Source organism: Ptychodera flava, chromosome 10 (genome assembly GCF_041260155.1).
Source record: "Ptychodera flava strain L36383 chromosome 10, AS_Pfla_20210202, whole genome shotgun sequence".
NCBI classification, from domain to species: Eukaryota; Metazoa; Hemichordata; class Enteropneusta; family Ptychoderidae; genus Ptychodera; species Ptychodera flava.
This window is the reverse complement of record NC_091937.1, coordinates 42,580,660-42,600,357: the sequence shown is the minus strand read 5'-3', so window position 1 is coordinate 42,600,357 and position 19,698 is coordinate 42,580,660. Positions and strand designations below refer to the sequence as shown.

The 19,698-nt window shown below is 36.5% G+C and overlaps 2 protein-coding genes across 3 annotated transcripts in view; one reads left to right on the top strand and one right to left on the bottom strand.

Moving 5' to 3' along the window:
- Positions 1–647: 647 nt before the first annotated feature.
- LOC139142850 (quinone oxidoreductase-like protein 1) lies at positions 648–9,201 on the bottom strand. 2 transcript variants are annotated; one of them, XM_070713020.1, is made up of 11 exons: positions 8,863–9,201; positions 8,344–8,402; positions 7,905–7,977; positions 7,294–7,407; positions 6,743–6,876; positions 6,407–6,518; positions 5,593–5,694; positions 5,336–5,484; positions 4,450–4,555; positions 2,482–2,527; positions 648–1,831 (listed from the first exon to the last, which is right to left on the bottom strand). In XM_070713020.1, exons 2-11 carry the CDS (start codon positions 8,386–8,388, stop codon positions 1,735–1,737), a joined length of 978 nt encoding a protein of 325 aa, XP_070569121.1. In that variant the 5' UTR covers positions 8,389–8,402; positions 8,863–9,201; the 3' UTR covers positions 648–1,734. The 2 variants fall into 2 exon arrangements, with proteins under 2 accessions (XP_070569121.1, XP_070569120.1); XM_070713019.1 differs by having other exon boundaries at positions 8,344–8,424; positions 8,863–9,198.
- Positions 9,202–9,366: 165 nt separating this feature from the next.
- Positions 9,367–19,698, top strand: part of LOC139141671 (intersectin-1-like) — a 65,496-nt gene continuing 55,164 nt past the window's right edge. Inside the window, 6 exon segments of the mRNA XM_070711256.1 lie at positions 9,367–9,653; positions 15,029–15,099; positions 15,508–15,588; positions 15,949–16,012; positions 16,675–16,844; positions 17,426–17,509. Coding sequence (XP_070567357.1) covers positions 15,069–15,099; positions 15,508–15,588; positions 15,949–16,012; positions 16,675–16,844; positions 17,426–17,509 — 430 coding nt within the window. The 5' untranslated portion in view covers positions 9,367–9,653; positions 15,029–15,068.

The following is a 19,698-nucleotide window of genomic DNA, read 5'->3' as shown; positions in this document are numbered from 1 at the left end:
CACCTCTCACAGGAATACTTTAGCTGAGCACTATAGATAATCACAAATAACTGTGCAAAGTCCCCCTAAAATAGCAGAAACAAAAATTTTCAACAAAAAACTGAAATCTTTCCAGTATAAGACCATCTGTGTTGGTTTATAACTGAAAGAAAATGAATATTAGTTTCAGCTAGATATACAGGCCAAGTCTGAAATTGAATTTTTTAAGGTAGTGTGTGCCTTGAAAGTGAAAGACTCAAACTTTTGCTAAAACTTTACTTAAGATCTTTCAATCATTCTCTTTCAAAATCGGGAATAAAAATCAGCGGTCAATGTGCAAATTTTGGTACTAGAGAAACAAATTACCCAAGATTTAACTATATTTGAAATTCAAAATGGCCACCACCCCTGTGTTAACTCTATGGAGAAAAATAAAATTTTTGATTCTCGATAAACTAAGACAGTGAAAATGTTTCTTAAACAAACAGCTTGAAAACAAAACCCTCACAAGTGGTAGATCATAAAAGAATCGTGAAAGTTGAGTCTGCATATCTGTCCCCGAAACGCATTTTATCTTATAAAGCTTACTCCATTTTGTCTCAGTGTCCCGTACAATACTACAAAGATAAAAACAAAAACAAAGACAAAAAACAAAAACAAAGTATATAAACACTTTTTAAAAATATCTTTATTGGAATGACCTTGTAAAATGGACAAAGAAGGAAAGGGTTGTTGTTTGGAGCATTTGAGCAACTATCTATGATTAGCTAAGGATGTGGAACATTCAATGTTAACTTGAAGATCCCACTGATCCAGTGTGGCAAGCATTCCTTCCACTAGCAAAGTGCATGTGATGATGTCACAGTGATGACAAATGCTGTGTGCAGAGCAGTGTAGCAAGCATTCTTTCCATCAGCTCAGTGTGCAAGCATTCCTTCAACTAGCAAAGTGCATGTGATGATGTCACAGTGATGACAAATGCTGTGTGCAGAGCAGTGTAGCAAGCATTCTTTCCATCAGCTCAGTGTGTAAGCATTCCTTCAACTAGCAAAGTGCATGTGATGATGTCACAATGATGAATGCTGTGAGCACAGCAGTGTGGCAAGCATTCTTTTCGCTTGCAAGGTACAGGTGATGATGTCACAATGGTTATGAATGCTATGTGCATAGCAGTGAATATTAAACTAATCTAGCATGGAAAGCATTCCTCCTGGATATGCAAGATGGCAAAGGGATGCAGTTTGAGTGAAACACAGCTACAAGAGAAGGAAAAGATTTCTTGAAATACTGATTTGGATATTTTGCCAGGGTACATGTGACAAGTGTACAATCAATGTAACTTACAAAATATAAAAATGAAAACTATTGAGAATCCATATTGTGACATGGTTTGTCTTCTCTGATTTATGAGTAAAGTCCAGCAAAAATGACAAATGCTAAGTTAGCTGTTGTATCATAATGGATTTCAAAGTATTTATCGCATGTGGCAGCAGTATATGTACAAAAAGACCACATGACATGAACACATTAGAGCACAACTACAATGTTTGTCTTAATATCCATCCATTTTTTTCCATTCATAAGAATATATTCTTGAAATCCTTTACTCGATATTGAGCAGGTTCCTTGGATTAATATTGCACATAACATCTTGGCTTGAAAGTTTTGTGGAACAGTTCACATGGCGTAAAATCTGACATGAAAAACAGCTGTTCTGGAGTAATACAGAAAAAAAGTTTATAAAAGATGAGATCATCAATTGGTCATGACAATTTTTCCTGTCAACGGCTGATTCAATACAGGATACAGGTCACACACTTCTTCTAGTGTCACAGTTTTGCTGATGTTTGGTCTGCAAGAGAAAAAATGTTTCACACCATGATGTCCAAATTCATGAACAAATTTGATGTATTTTAATCTAACACTTCACTTCATAGTAACAATGTCTCTGTTCAGAGACATCAACATTCATTTCCCTTACTCCAATTTCAAAAGAGAAGTATTAACTGCTAGGAGATGATTCTAGTTGTTTACTAGAAACTTTTTAAAGAATGGCTGAACGCATCGTAAATAATACTGGGTATGTGTACCTGCAAGATTAACAGAGACTTAAAGGGCCAGGAGCTGATTTTTCCCTATTTTTGTTTGTGTGTGTCAATTGCAAACCTCCCCCCCCCTCCCCCAAGCATTTTAAAATTCCTGCTATTTCATTGGCCAACACAATGTTGATACCTGTAGAGCACTGTTATTGTTAACATTTGAATTCTTGTCCAGACTAGAATTCACTTGTCAGCAGTAACAATGCAATCTATACATGTACAGACTGAGTTGACAAGCTACATACTGTGTTCCTAAATATACTTTTGGGAGTAGAACAAGAAAGTGTTGTTTACAATGAAACAAAAATAGTGGAATAAACAACATTACAGCTACTGTTGCTTTAAGAATGCATAGAATATCATGGGGTATATTTTGATGACAGAATACACTGCTATTACTTACTTCAAAGTTCCATTAGCTACTTTATTGACAATATCCTTTAAAATATCTGAGAAAATGATTAAGGAAAGAAGCTCAATGGGCAATAAAGGTAAACCACATTATAAAAATATGAAATGCTTTTAGTTGAAATTTTACGACTCATAATGTGACATGTTCTGTTAGCACTTCTGTCATCTTTCATAGATACAAGGAGTCTTTAAAGCTCTAGTAATGTTTACAATGTAGATCATATGCCCTTTCACTTTTAGGTTTCTAAACTCCTTAAAGCGCAGTGGTCGTCGCGCTGCGCATCCTCCTGAGGGGTCCCCCTCTGTTGTAAACAAATCCGAGAACGCCGCACAATATTACGGGTTGATTGTAATGTTTGCGATATTGCCGCTTGTTAAAATGGCGGCTGATCTGTCACAAGCATACCAACTAACCAAATCTAACACGCAATAAAAGGTCAATTAATCTAAGTTAAATATCTGCTGAATATCTGCTGAATATTGAACAATAATTGCACGCTAGGTTGAGATCACATTTGCCCATGTTTTTCTTGAATCAGTTGAATGGGGGTCGGCTACTGTTATCGCTCGAGCCATGGAGCTAGACGTACGCATGTACACGCCAACAGACTATCAACGACCGGGCTCTAGTGTTCAACATCGCTAGCAAGGACGAGAGCCTTCATTTCAAGAGGCCCAACAGGAGTACAAAGACAACGACCCAAACTACAGAAATCCACAGCTCGCAGAGCAATATGTCCGCTGCAGCGAGAAGCATCTCTGCATCTGTTCCGTTCCGTGGTCTGTACATGAACCTCGGTGTCAAACTGGGTATATGGAGCACTATACTCGGCTGTGGAGAATCCAACTCAACTACAAAGTTTACCCCGTTTGGGGGTGCAAACGAGAATTCCGAAGGAATAGGTCATAGGTCATAGGTCTTCTTGTTATGTGGGGGTTATCTCAATTGAAAGAGGATTCAGACCTACCCGGCAATCAGGAGGTACATCAACGAAGTTTGCCCAGCACCGGTAGGCCTACACCAGCTAGTGGTTGGATCACTGCCATGACCGTGCACAGGACCGGGGCACAGGATCTCTCGATACGTCTATGCACGGTGTAGCCGTGCAATTTTCCTGCCAAATGCCGCAAAAACCTGCTCGTTTGTCTATTGTTTCCTGTCATTTTACTATTTCTTACCACATAATACTAGGAGAAGTAAGACATGGTGATCAACAGTTGGTTGTGGGCCAAGTCGTCGCGGGCCGGGTACGTTGTGGGACCGGATTCTCTATATCCGTGTACGTCAACGCGGTGACCGTCTCCCTTATTGAAGCAACAACATCTCCCGTGTCCTGCTCTGGCTTGCCGATTATGGTCTTGAATGTAATTTCTGTGTTGGGCATTGTGCTTGTTTGCTGGTCTACATATATAGGCAATGTTGATCATTTTAGTGATGTATTTTCACTGTACTGTACATGGCATTGTGTACAACCAGCGTGATCGCGTGCGATCGAACCTTTTTGTTCACTGTGTCTGCGTGCAGTAAACTCAGCGACAAATATGCTGAGTGTAGTGTCTCAATGTTCGTAGCTCTACACGAGTTTATAGATAGAAATACACCACTGAAGTTCGTTTCCGATCTTAATATTTTACTATTGCATGATGTTGTGTCTTACAAAGGCCTTAACAAAGTGAGGGACTGCTCCCATCTCACTCCTATTGAAGTTGAGAAGACTTATGCTTACAAAAAAAATATGTTTATCAACAAAAAAATCACGCACGCGCAGCGCGACGAACACTGCGCTTTAAATTAATTTACCAAGATTTCTTGGAGTTTTGTTGATTCCACCCTATAAAAATACATAAAGCGGATGGAAGAAAACTCCTGAGTAAGTGGTATGTTGAATTAGCCTAGACGACACACTTGAAATAGATTTGATATCAACGACTTTGACATTAAGTGATATTCAAAGGATACGTAGGTATCGTCCTTGCTGCCCTGATGACAACGTCCAGAATGAATAAAACAGAAAGCTAAGACTGGCAGCTTTGTAAAACAGGACCTGGGATTCTGGTGGGTCAAGCTGTTGGGAAAGCAGAAAACCACAAATACACACTGACTGTTAACAGATTAGCCATTACTGTGGAAGACACATAAGTCAAGTAAATTCAAATATGATATCTGATCAGATTAGTGTTTCCTGGTAGTGCCTCTATTTATCATGATGATTTGCCAGAAATTAAGCCTGAACAAGTCTGAAATGTGTGTTCTACATAGGTCCAGTGTCATTATAAGGGCCGATTGTAGATAACATGATCAACACTTTGAGTGCCATAGTCAATTTTTGTTGCCTTTATAAAATATTCCAAATCAATTTTTTTTTTCAGATTTTTGCTACAATTTTAATAATAAACTGTAGCCAATGAAATACGGTGTCCATTTGGTCCAAAATTATCAAAACAATAACAGAAAAATTAATGAAAATTGGTAAAATGTTGCACTAAAATTTCGGTGGGAAAAATTACAGCACTCAAGGGGTTAATGTTATCAGGATTCTTAGTCATTTCACAATGGTTTTTCTTGCTGTATATATGAAGATGATTTCTTAACTTCTGACACATGTACATTCTCTATCTACTGAGAAATACATGACCAGAAGATACAACTGAACATGTACCTCCCACATGGCCACTGATACTACTTTACAAGCTGACAAACACACACACTGCACAACTATTGGTCATTTAAATGTTTTATTGTGACACAAATGCTATGACTCTGAAATGCACAACTGATTTCAACATGGTCAACTGCAGACCCTATGGCTACAGGGTCTGTGAGTCAATTCATGAAATGGACATACCTGCAAATTATGCTGTGATGTTACCCAACGTCCCCCAACTGCTAGGCTCATTACCAACTCATGTTTACTGGGATGTTGATTTTCAGCTGATTTTTTCCTTGCAGGACTTGCTGAAGTGTTATCATCTTCTTCAGCTGGATACAATTTTACTGAAAGGTAAGTAACCAAGGAAGCTGAGATTTAAGAATTGCACTTTATAGAGATCATCAAACAAATATCATCAGCAGGAATTATATACAATTTAGAATATTTCTTACCACCGTTATCTATTATTATGTCCACCCCTAAACCACCAGTCTCTTCCAAACAACTGTTGAGAAGTATGTTCTTTCCTTTGACACTCATGTCGATTACATGTGCTGCAAAGATAACAAATTTTAAAGCTGATTAACCCTTTGAGCACTGTAATTTTTCCCACCAGAAATTTTAGTGCAACATTTTACCAGCTTTTATGGTTTTTTTCTGTATTTTCATTATAATTTTGGACAAAATGGCGATCACTTTTCATTAGCTGCAGTTTTTTATCAAAAGTTGGGGAAAAATCTGAACAAAAAATGATTTGGTTATATTTCATAAAGGCAACAAAAATTGACTTTGGTGCTAAAATGTTCAATTGTAGTGATAAAATATATTGATGTATTGAAGAATACTGGAAAACAATGAATTATTTACTATAAAAGGTGTGAGCATTGGGGATTGAATTGAAGCCTCCTTGATTACTTAACTCCTTCCAACTAGACATTCTAGCAGAAATTGCAAGATGCCTTCAGAATCATCAGAGTCAATTTTTACCCCGTGCACATTAGGTACTGGTCTCTCATATTTGTGATGTACCTGTCACTATGGAGGAAACTGCAACTTTGATTTTTGACTCAACATAACATAAATCTTTCTATTAAAATCCCTGAGTGACCTGTGAGTGACCTGACAAAGAGGATAACAAAGGTTGAGTACAATTGTGGCTGCAGCACAGAGACTTGATTCCACTGACCTATCAGCCAATTAATTGAGAGCAGCTTTGCAACATTTCGGTTTACCACTCCATCCACAATCATATTTGACATGACCTACCAAGTTCAGGTTTCATCCTCTCTAAAAGTAGCTTTTCTTCTTGTGTTGCTGCCGTGGCGATAACCTTTGCACCCCACAACTGAGCCAGCTGTATAAGAATCTGACCTGCAGACTAAAATGCCATAAACCAGGATTAACAGTGGCATTGCATTCCTTCTTCATGCACATACTCACACACACATAAAATAAACATTAACACACTCATAAAAACATGCAAGGACTAATGAAATTAATCCATATACAGCAGTATACTGCATACTGTAGTTTAAGATCATAATTCTTGACCAATCATAACTCTTATATAGTACATTTTTTACTATCCTTTCATATACTTACATTTGCAGCATCAGTTACAAGTAGAGTTTCACCAGCTGATAGCCGCGCCAAGTACTGTAGTGCTGTGTACGCTCTCACACCATCACCTATACAAGCTGCAGCCTCAGTGAATGTCAACCTGGTCGGTTTCACAACTACAGAGACCAAGACAATTTGACACTGATTAAACAGAAAAGTTATAAAGAAGGCAGTCACAGTCACACTGTGTCATAAAAAATTACAAGAGGACAATTTAAAGTGAATTTTTAAAATACAGTAAATGATATGTCATAATTCAAAACCTGATATGGGACAATTTGTCAGTTAAAATGAACTTCATTGTTACTGCAATGTAACTGTATTCTTCTGCAAAATATCAAAATTACCCTTGAGTTATATTAAATTACATTCAACAATAACGTGTTAAAATGTAAATTCTGTGGTTCTTGGACCAAGGGTAATGTTTATCATATTTTTCTCATACAATTATGCTGGTATTCACCGACTCATTTGTAAGACCAGGAGAAATGCTGATAGGTTGATCTATGCAAAAAGAAAAGTTTGTAACTTACTGATATTGTACTCATTAACAACACAAATATCAGCACATCCTGAACAGTCAGCGTCCAATGGCAACATGCCAACCACTTCATCACCAACCTTTACACTTGTAACTGCTGATCCAACTAAAGAGAGTATGGAAACAACATGATCACTCTCAACATTCAATGAACAACTTCAGTAAAATAGGTTTTTAAAGTCCAAACAAGAAGAATGACTTGTGATGAATGACATTGACATAATTGAGGGAAAACAATCGAAATGAACCTCATAATGTGAAAGCTTGTAAGTAGACTTTCTATTAATATCAGTACTACACATCCACTCATCTACCACTGACACTGAGCAATGCAAATGAAAATATGAGCTTTTGTCATATGCACTCAGACATTAACTAATGTAGGTGTTCAAATTCTATTCAGATACATGACATTTTTCATGCATACAAATTCTTTCTGAAAGATATGATTGGACATAACATACATTTTTCAACATCTCACAAAGCATGGATTCAGCAAAGTTGTTTATCAGACACAAAGAACCACATCACTGCTATATGATTCTTAAATTGATAAAGAAACAGAGTTTCGATACTGTTTTACTATTTTTGCAAACACCATACCTTGTATTACTGTGCCAGAGATCTCTCTGCCAAAGGGATAGCTTCCTTTGTGAATATTCAAATCTTTTGAGGTCTTGCAATAGAGAAAAAGATTTTATTCCAACACTATCCTTTTCAAGGTAAATTTTGCATACTAAAAATCAATTGCTCCTGGTATAAACATCTAATTTACAACTCATGATATCATGCAAACAGTAGAGTCACCAGAAAATCTGCAAAAAATGAAAACAATACTACAACTAGGGTCCATTATTACTTTCATTCTGTATGCGATGAATTATTTGACATTTTTGTGTTCAGAGTACATCATCTTTGAAGGAATACCTCTCCTATTCATTCCTTGTGAGTCTGATGTAATTGGTCAATGTGTATATGAATATACAGTTTTTGTGTTAAGATGTGTGTGCATAATGTCATTTCATTCAGGTGGCTGACTTACCTCTAATCTAAATGGCGCAAGACCGCATGCTTTAACTTGAATCATAACAGAACTATTGTCTGCCAAAGAAGGAGGGGCAGCCTATGAATGTAAGTCAAATGAAATATTTTTCTAACAAGTAATGAAATTATAGTTCTATACATGGACAAGCTAAACAGTTCTAATGTTGTTAACATCACTGAACACTACTACAGCTGTTCGGAAAAGACATCCTGAACATGTTTTAATGCTCATTACTTGAACCCTTTTACTTCTGTATCAGAGAATTTCTCTGATAGTTGGCCTGTTTGTGCATTTGTTTATATAGTATTCTGATGTTTACATCGTATCCCGCCTAATACTTGGTGCGTGAGTTGCATACACAGAGACTTGTTTGCAACCATCGAAGCTAGTCCTCATATGCACTGTAAAACCACGGAGTTAACTCACTGTTGTAATCATGACAACGATTCATTAAGTTTGAAAACTGTAAACAGCTATATGTAAATTTTGTCACCTCACCCACGTGCATGCACTTACGTTCTGCTCAAGGATGCACAAGGTGTCTCCTGTCTGTGATGACGCTTGTACGCAGACCGTCCTCATTTTTCAAAGATTGATTATTTCAATGCTAGATGTTGTGGATCGCTGACATTTATCTCGTGGAGGCTTGCGAACGTGCAAATAAGCGACTGTAATCTGGGTGGAGAAGACAGTGTACGCAGTGACACTGAATTTGAGAGTTTGGAGGACACATCCCACTTCCTGGTATCCCACAATGCTACACGGTAAATAAAGATGATTTCCGGCTATGGTGTCTACTTAAACAGCTATGCTGATTGGCTGTACAGCAGTTCCGAAACTCACAGTTTTTATTGCCAGTTTTCCGTATTCGTCATTTTATGCAATAAAAGTTGAAAATGATGCTTATCTTTATCCATGTATTCTATTGATTTTGAACACGATTGGATCATTAGCACTTGCGTGGATATAATCCAAAACTTTTCATATCGCATAGGCCAATCAAAAAAGACGTTTTATGCAGGAGTGGTTTATCCATGAATGAGAAGCACCCGGAAAGGACACACAATTCGGCGCAGTGGTATTTCTTAGTCTGTTTCCTTCTGTCTCATATAGGTATTGAAAGGGAGCCATCCCATACGGATTCCGTTAGATTTATCAATTTTTGCATAGTATAGTTAGAACTACAGAAACAAGTTCGGTGATATCAGACGGGTTTTAAAATCACATCGTGGAGAGAGGCGTATTCCAAGATGGCCACCGCTCTGTAACAGCGATATCTAGATCTTGGAAAGGGGAGTTTTTCAGAGGTAAGGGGTCAAATTCATGTATGTAGTACGATATTCTCCTGTTCCAACGAAGACGGAAAGGGTTCAACCATATACAAGCTATCCATGTCAAGTCCAAGCCCTATATGTGTAATGCCGGCCCTATGGTTTGCGTGCATTCTAATTTGTCTGCAAAAGCAGTGTAGTAATAGTATCTTTATGTGTACTGTGTTCCCGGAGATTACTGGGACCATCACCCATGCATCAGGCCTAAGAGTTTCAGAAATAGAACCGAAACCCCGTGGTGCCGTTCTCCGAAAGTAAAAGCAAAATGAGTACCAGAGGTCAAAACCCGTATACAGACTTAGATCACGTGTTACTTTCCTTGAATGTGGATCAGCAAATGTAATCACGGACGTACCATGATGCAATGGACACAGCTAAAGTGTGCAGTACGTTGAATTACATGTAATCAATTCAAATTACAGATTTGGAGACTAGTTGAATGGACTCCATATGAACCATTAGCGCTGCAATAACATATGGGTTGTTTGACTCCACGCCCTTGGCTTATTAAATGTTGAAGTTTGCTATAATTCAGAATGTTCCCCCGTAGGTTGGAACAAATTGTTTTCAGTAGGTAAATTCTTTCCCCAAGATTTATGCGTGTATCCAGGAATACTCAATATTTCGTCAATAATTCTCAAAATTACAATTTGCAATGGCCAAGATAATGACCATCCTTTTAATCGGAAGGAATGAAAAATACTCATCATGATATACAGTGACACAGCTTAACTATTAACGTCAACCGTGTATACTGTAACCCAGGAATATTTTTCTCAGTTGCACTGCAAGAAATCAGTGCATGTGTTCAGAGGATTTTAAATAAAATATTTTCATAAAGATAATCTAGCAAATACAAATAAAAATGCTATAACTCCAGTCTTATCGGAATAGTTGCTCTCATTTGTAATCTTGTAAGCTTGGTAAATTGATTTTTTTCTGTGCACAATACTTTATTTGCAATGATTATGGTAGCCAGCTGTGTGTTTGCTATCATTATTTAGTACATGTGGCAGTATGTTACAAAATCAGGAGGCTCTTTCTTGTGAATCAGCCCAGCAGGGTTATGTTCTTCTGGTAGACACTTAGGTTGTTTAATCTTTTTACCCCATTTCCCTGTCCATAGGCCCAACTCTCCTTTTGAAAACAGTGTGGCTGCACCAAGCTTCGTCAGTGGAAGGGTGACTTCATTAAATAGATGACTAACAGCTGTCTAAAATTGAATTAGGAAGTCAAAGCATACTGTGATGAAAAGGTACATTGTTTTTGTGCTTGCTGGCCCTGTTGAGGTCAACTGTCAGATTGTATCAGTGTAACAATATCCAGCTATGTCAAGGGCGGCTGCTTCCTTACTGTGTTGACTATGGTGCCTGGATATGGTACTAATCAAATCACACTCATAGGTCTCTGCTAGTACTTTACTGTCATTAGACAAAGGTCATTCATAGCCACTTTGCCAATCTGGAAAATCTTCAAGGGTATTTCAAAAGCAATTCTGCAGCAGTTTAGAGATTACAGATCCATTTAGTCACAAAGATATGCCAAATGCAAATTTTCATAATTTCAGTTATTGTGGATTTTTGCTGGTTAACATCAGTAATCCATGCAGGTCAGTTTGACCAAATAGTTTTCAGGCGTTGCTATTAAACTAACTGAGAGGAATTAAAAAAATTCATAAAATCGACTCTAAAAGCTCAGAAATGTTAGAAATTAGAAGGCACACTTTTCAACATGTAATTTTCAACTGTTCTCTCATATTATACATCATTTTCCAACAATTTTTATAACATGGTTACTCTATCCTAGAGTAGAGTAACCGTGTTTATAAAATTAGCAATATTTGCATCCAAGTCATAGTATAGGGAAATTTTGCAAAGCATACGAGCATTTGAACCAACAGTATTTTTGCCTTTAGGTAGTCTTTGCCACGTGTTACCCTTTGCATGAGACAATATCATCTGCAGTTTGTGTTTAAATCCAACATAGACTTCAGTCAAACAACAGCAATTAATATGCACTGTATGGGGCTGCAACAAGTGCACTCTGTGAAAAAGGAAATTGAGCTGGGGTTTTCTGCAACTGTAACCAATCAAAACAATTGAACAGTCTTGATGAATCGTGTTAATAATATGCAAATACTTTTTACCTTGCCTTTTGCCAGTCGTTTTGTGATTCTGTTTACCCAACTGCTGTGTGTTGATGTACTCAACCAATCATCAAAAATCATCAACATATCATGTTCATTTCATTCCACAAATCACATTCATAGACACTGGATATTATTATACATTGGACCAATCATGGTCCAATCTGGCGTTTTTCCACATTGTTTCTTTTATAAGGAAGCTAGGATTGCTTGAAATAGTCTGCTCCTGTAGACTGATTAATATACTTTGCAGAATAAAGCCAATATAATAATATAATATAAATTCATGTGCTGATAATTGTACAGCATAATATGAGCATAGGAGATTTCTCTGCTAAATAACTTTCCAGAATACATATCTGGATACAAGTATTGTGTACATAAACCTGATTTCACTGTGTGCAAGATAATAGAAGTATGTAACAGATACCATATTTTATTTTATTTTTCATAACTTACATCTATTTTCTGCATGTGTTTACATAGACTTAGTGACAGTAGATAAAGTATTAAAATCATAACTGTGTTATTATGTGTTCCACAGTGCAACAGTCAAATGGGAGAGGGTGTGGTCAAATTAAGTGAGTTTCCTATGTCAGAAGCACGTTCTTATCTTCCTCAGCTTTGCTGGGATGCCTTCTCAGAGAGTGTTTCAGTTCACCACGCCTACTTGAAAGTAAATTGAAGACTCATATAACTTACTATTCAAACTATGTACCAAAAATTTCATTTGACTTTAAAGGCCATTCATTCTTTGACAATTTCTCTTTTATTTATGGATTGTTACAGTTGGAAATTTTATACCCAACATGTAAGTTTCATACTGTTAGATTATTCTAAGCAGGACATGGGTTTCCATTGAAATTCAACTTTGCTAGAACAGGATTGAGAAACGGATGAGGTAACATGGGTTGTTTTTGACTTTGATAATATCAAATCACATTATAAAATTGCAACATTCACTGAAATGTGGCTCTCTCTTTATTACATTAAATAATCAATAGAAATTAACGTTTCTTAGTCATCTGTGCAGTTCCCCATTGAGAGTACCGTATAATTGAATAATTGTGGCAAAACAATCTAGGTTTCACATCAGCCAGGATGTAGCTATAATTGAGCCTGTCACAGGAAGTGAATTGTTATCAAAGCTTTGAATTAATGAAGATATTTCTATAGACTCTGCGATCATTACATTTTACAAGGATGTCAACTCGCCACTGGGAAACATTTTTGCTGGTTTAAATTCACATATTTATAAGTAAAACAATAGAATCCATCATTATTAAACATCTTCGTTCCACTTTCATTCTATAGAGTTCTTCTGTGAAATACCAAAATTAAATTGTGATTTATTAATGCCTTTATATTATTAGAATGTAGGTTACTGGAGTTATCTTTCACATCTTGCCAGTAAGTCAGATAATCAAACTGTTCTTAGTCATTCTGAAGTCCAATATCACAGCCAGCCAAGAACATTAGCAGGGTCAATATAATGATCATGTAGATTCAAAAGATGCAATGACAGTAGCAGGCAAGATATGTAAGATTGATTTTAACCTGTTCACCCTGATTCCTTGTAAACAGGTCCACAATCGCCATTGATAACAATAGGTTTGGGCTAAACCATACTGATGGAATGGTTAAAAGGGGAAACAGATGAAGGGTAACACTCACAGTGTGTATATGTGATAACAGGTTTAGAGGACTCTAACTATAAATTGATCAGATAAGAACTCATGGAATGCTACTGATAGTGGCAGTGATATGCAAACAAAGAAATTATAATATACCTGTATGTTTACACTAGTGTAGCTACTGTAGTGTCTTTCAGTGCCAGGGGCATTGCTTTGCAAGTTATGAAAGAGAATATAACTACACGTATTTACTGTGGGTATTATCCTTCAACCAATGCATAATCAATGGCCAATGTCAACTTATCTATCTGACAGTGATAGCATATACCCAGCATCCTCCAAAAACCGAGATTGTTACAGTGTTGTCATGATCATAGAATGCATAGAATAAATGTAAGCAAATAGTAGTGAGCTGAAGCCCTGATTTGAAAGATGCACTTTTACCCTGTAACCATTATAATAGTCTAGTTAATACACTGATACAGACATTCCCTGTCATGTTCAAAGCCATGTTATATGATAAATAGGGCTGACTGGAATCCTATCAACTTGGGTATTCAAATAGAGAACTATATGACTTTCTTATGTGCCCGTGTCTAGCATGCACATGCAAGTCTCAACAGTGATGTGCTGGCTCCAATGCATTTTTCTCTGGATGCACAACACAATAAAATCCCACATAACAATGATATTAACAAAAAGAAATGCAAAAACATAAGAATTGACACATTTCTGTCCTTGTTTATGTAAGTGATTGTGTTTGATTGCACGTACTTCTTAGTTCTATCTGATATCCATATCTGCAAGATCACAATAATGGCAAATCTATCTGAGTTTGATAAATGAGATAATTCCTAATGCAGTTTTCCATCATCTAACTGTGATTATTTGTCTACATTTTGTCCAGACTTGCTTCTATATATTGCTCTAAAGCCTAAGGACTTCACTTTTAAAACCTTTTATCTTGCATCATTACAAGATGAGGATTGAACTTTGCTAGGTGGTCTTCATTACAGTTATTCCTGAAGTGATCAACTTCATCCTGAAGATGTAAATGGGTCACTGACTAATCCAGTAGTGTGCTAACTGCTTTGTACATGCTGTTCTTCTTACACACCAAAAAATTGAATTCTCATGCCAATGTTAAATGAGAGGTTTTGAATAAGCAGCTCAAATGATAATGTATCTGTGATCGTCTATTAAAACTTGTAAGGTATATAAACCAGGTCCTATGACTGTTGCTGTTGGCGAAAAAAAGATTCATCTGCATGTATATTTGCTAGAAAGAGAAACAAAAACATGTTTTATAGCATAGCACATGTAAACCGTTACAACATTTATACATGTACGGAACATTCACATGATGACAGAGTTGAATAGTCATAGACGCAAATGAAGATTAATGAACACACACCTTGGGATACAAACTGAAAGGGTTTCCTGAACCTTGACCCTAATGACTCCCAAGGCTATTAATGATGAATACAAAATTACTGCATTTGCCCTCCAGTCTTCACTGTAAGTGTATGTGATGATTGATGTTAATTACAGTAACACTCATTTGTTTGCAGAATTCTACATCTGTGGTGACACAAGTTCTACTCCACCATCATGGCGGCGCAGTTCCCAGGATCACCGCAAAGTAAGGACAATACTCAAGAAATGTCTTCTATCCAAATTGACCGTATTTATTTTGTCTTCAGGGAGTCCAAGAATCGGCTATATGAAAATCTGTCACTTTCAAAACTTGGCTCTTCATTGAGTAAATTAGCAGTGAATTGCCACCCTTCATGCTTTACATCTAGCTAGTTATTGCCAATCTACTCAAAAAACTAATCACACACTGAAGTCACACATGTCAGTTATGAATACGTTGATACAAATTTTGCATGCAAAATTTCAGTATCTGTTAGGCTGAGCTACATGTGCACAAGGATATTCATACATCTCCCTTTGGTATCTTTGATACCTTTTATCTATATCCAACCTTTTTTCTTTTTAGAAAACACTTTTTCATGTTCAGTAACACCGTAAATGTATATTTTGACAGCATGGAGAATAACGGCAGAAGACAGAGCTAAACATGATAATATGTTCTTTCCACTTCGTCCAGTGGGTGGCTACATAACAGGTATGTGAACACTCAGTCAGTTGTAGTCAATGGCAGCTATGCCTGATTTTCTATGAACATTCTGGAATCAGACACATCACTCTTACACATAATGGCCCAGTCATGTTAACAAAACAATTGTAGTAATCATTGGTGGTGTAAAATTCAACTGTAAACAACAGATGGGCTTACAGAAAAACAGAATTGTTTGGTTACCTATAGCAGTTACAAGGTTGTACAGAAAGGCTGTGATTGTACCCATGCCACTCATATTTGAGTTCCCTTTATCAATTGATGCCATCCAGTTCAGAATCCTCAATTGCATAACGTTGTACAGTGATGGTTAAATGTTAACAATATTTTGCTTGTGTTGTTTTGTAGGTGAACAAGCGAAGGCATTTTTCCTGCAATCAGGATTACCCCCAGATGTTCTTAGGAAAATATGGTAAGCTCACACTCCTGCTTTCCACTACTCTACAGTCATTGCAATGAACAAGTATCAGTCACATGGTTAGGCATGTCAAATTGGGTGAGCTAAAGAACACCTATGACTATAACTAGTTAGCATATTAGACGTGTCATGTGACCTTCTCTTTGGCGAACTATGATTTGCTTTAATAAATTGTGGTTACAGCAGAAGGTCTGTAAGGTTAATTTACTACAATAGAATATAAAACAGTAGTGAAGCGCGCAGTATATTATCTTTGAAGGCTATAGTTAAAAACTTAAGGTCTACCAGTATGTCCAAAACCACTTTATATAACCAGTGAGGTGTTATTGTACATGTAGTAATCATAAACCTGTCATCATTGATATGTGCAGCATATATTTGTAAAGATTATTCTATGGTAGGTTAGTGTTATTTTCAAGGCGATTCATTTGAATGGTGATTAAAATTGTATTTCAAAAGTCACAAATCAGTAAGTTATAAAATCCAAAACTATTACAAGTATTACAGAGGCTAAGTCTATCCATGTGCCTTGTTAAGATGAATTACAAAAAGACAAGATGACAGTTCTGTATCATTCATGGATGATAGAATGTATCTGTACATTGTAATGATTGGACACTCACAGACATGAATTTGTCTATACATTGTTATTATAGGACACTGGCCGACATGAATGGAGATGGCCGCATGGATAAGAAAGAATTCTCTATTGCCATGTTTTTGATCAAGAAAAAATTAGAAGGAAATGAACTGCCGAACACACTGCCAGCAGGATTGAAGAGTGATCCAGTACCTACCGTTGGGACATTTGGTACACAACCCATGGGTAAGGAATCTTGATTTCGATTTCACATCATGTTTATACCCAGATTATCAAATACGGAGAACATGTGTATTTCGCAAAAGGATGCTAAAATTGTTGGTCATTTGCCAATAAAAGACAACCAAGGTAACAAACAATGCACTTGCTGCTGGTTCAGCAAGAAAGTACCTGTAAAAGAAAATCCACTTTCAGCATGGTCAGCTGAAACTTTGGCTATTTGCCTAGTTCAAGAAAAAAACTTACAACAATACTTTAGGAAGGTAAACTCACCATGCTGGTCATTATCATTGACATGTAAGATTATTACTGTGAATTTTCTTTATGAATCTGATAAAAGAATTACAATAGAAATGTGAAATATGTCCCATTTAGAAAGTTTAAAGGCCCACTGGGGTCTTTGCAAGTCCAGAAGTCATGTGTCTCTTGCCATGCATGCATTTATTACATTAGCGCATGTTATTTTATAGGAAAGAGCTTCATTTTTGAATATTCATATTGTTACTGTGTTTAGTATTTCTTTAATGAATGCACAATAACTTAATACAATGTATTTTTATTATGACCTGTTTCTTTATTTTTCCTAGCTGGTTTGTCACCAATGATGCCCATGAACCAACCATTAATGAGGTCTTCTTTTCAACAGCCTAGTTATAGACAACCATGGACAGGTGCTTTTTGCGATATCTTTACCACAATTAAAGTTTTTGTTGTGAGAAAGCCATACAATCATCAAACATTTGTATTGACTGTACATCTCTGAGCTAGCACACCTCTGAGATTAAGATAGAATGTGTCTTTGGGACTGATACATTTTCTGGTCTACCACTCATTGGTGATCATTTTAAAGCTCTTGGTTTACGAAATTTTCACTGGCTTAGTTTTTTTGAAAATCAAAAATTTTGTTTTCTACAAGAGCTAACATAGGATGTCAGCAATTTTGAATTTCAACTATCGGCTGCCATCCATTTGTTAACACTTCAGGAAAAAATTAAATTTGTGATTGTCACAAAAATTATATCATCTGCATGAGTTTCAAAATGAACCCCAACAGATGGTGGACCAAAACAGTATTGTAAAATTTTGAGATGTCTGTCCGTTAATATAGCGCATGTGCCATCTACATGTATACCGCTACATATGTTGTGTTTCTCAGGTCCATAAAAATGGAATGGCATATGTTTCTGTTTTTGTCAGCATCTTCTTTGTTCTCCGTGACAAAATTTTCCTTGATTCTTGCTGGTAGTTCAAATTCTGATGACATTCACTCTAACCCTTTCACTACCTTGAAAGCAGAAAATCTCAAGTGCCATTTGAATTATTATATACCGTGAGTGCCTGAAAATTCTGGCGGGATCGGATGCATGTTCACATTTAGTATCTGGAATACATATAACATTGGCAATGATAGTCAAGGGGTTGATGTAGCAAAGCAGATATCATTAATTGTCAGGTATTCATGGCCATGTTCTAGCTTCCGTACATGAAGGCAAATTCTTCACAGCAGTGTCTGTATGTGGAGTTTTACTGCCAGTTGCTGACATGCCATACTAGATCTTTCCAATACCGTTTTATTGATGTTTTTTGAGGAGTGACCAAGTCCTTACAATTAATTCTGAAAACCCTGGCTGAAATAATTATACACAGCTGTTGTTTGCATATTATGAAGTCAGATATTAATTGCATATGCGGCCTCTACTTGTCTGCCTCTCAATTCAATGGAATACATGTAGATTCCGTATTGCCCAATCTAGGCAATATATTTTTATGACATTTATAAAAAATACACGATAATTACCTACAACTCATGAAAGCGTAAGTATAACAACCCATTTAAAAAGTTTATTTGACTGTAAAATTCCTATCACCACACTGATAAGGAAACGTGTAGCTACATTGGTTCTACAAAATGGAACTCAAAAACAATGGTGACACAATCAGATGTTAAAGTCCAAATATCTAGAACATTACCATGACTACCTGCTAGTAGACCTATCGTCTTCCATAGTATCCCACGTACCCAAGTACATGTATTCAACTATACAGTGCTCATTGTCCAAGTACATTTACATTGTCCTGTAATGTACAGTAGCTTGTCCCGCTACACACACATTTCATGGAGACTTACATTCATTTGTTTACTCATGCAGTTACAAAGACATGTGGCTGATATTTCTGTTAGCCTACTGCATGTCTACATGCATACCATTCAAGTCATATTCCTTTATGTCTATTATTACAGGGTTTTCATTCACTGGTGGTGGCTACAAAAACACTCAGCATGTTCATTTACTTCCAGGTGTATTTCATGTTACATGGAGTCTAGATACCGTATATCATTCTTGCCACGAAATATGATGATGATGTAACCGTGCCTACAACCAAACATGATATTTGTACAAGTCAAAATTAAGATTATATACATCTCCATTATCCCATATCCTGCCAGGTCCTATCACTTCCCAAGCTGCCCAGTCAGTAAAAAGTGTTATTGAGTCAAAATATTTTTCAACTATTTGGCATGCTATGTTATAGCTGGGTTTACTAAGTAAAAATGATGTTTACAATGTCTATGTTTTCAAGGGCCTTCCAAGCCTATCTTAAAAGGCAACACATGGGACATATTATGCCTGACTGGTATAATAACTAACTTTACCTGATCGCGACATATTGACATGGCAAGATAAGGTTTATTCTGTGATTATTAATAAAATGTACAGACAGTTATTTTTTCAGCTTTTTACCAATAATACAGCCAGTAAAATACTTTATGAACAGATTTTGCTAATTGAAGTCATTTATCATAGTGTGCAGTGATAGAAGAATTTCTAGATCACTCAATTAATTTGAGATTATTCTT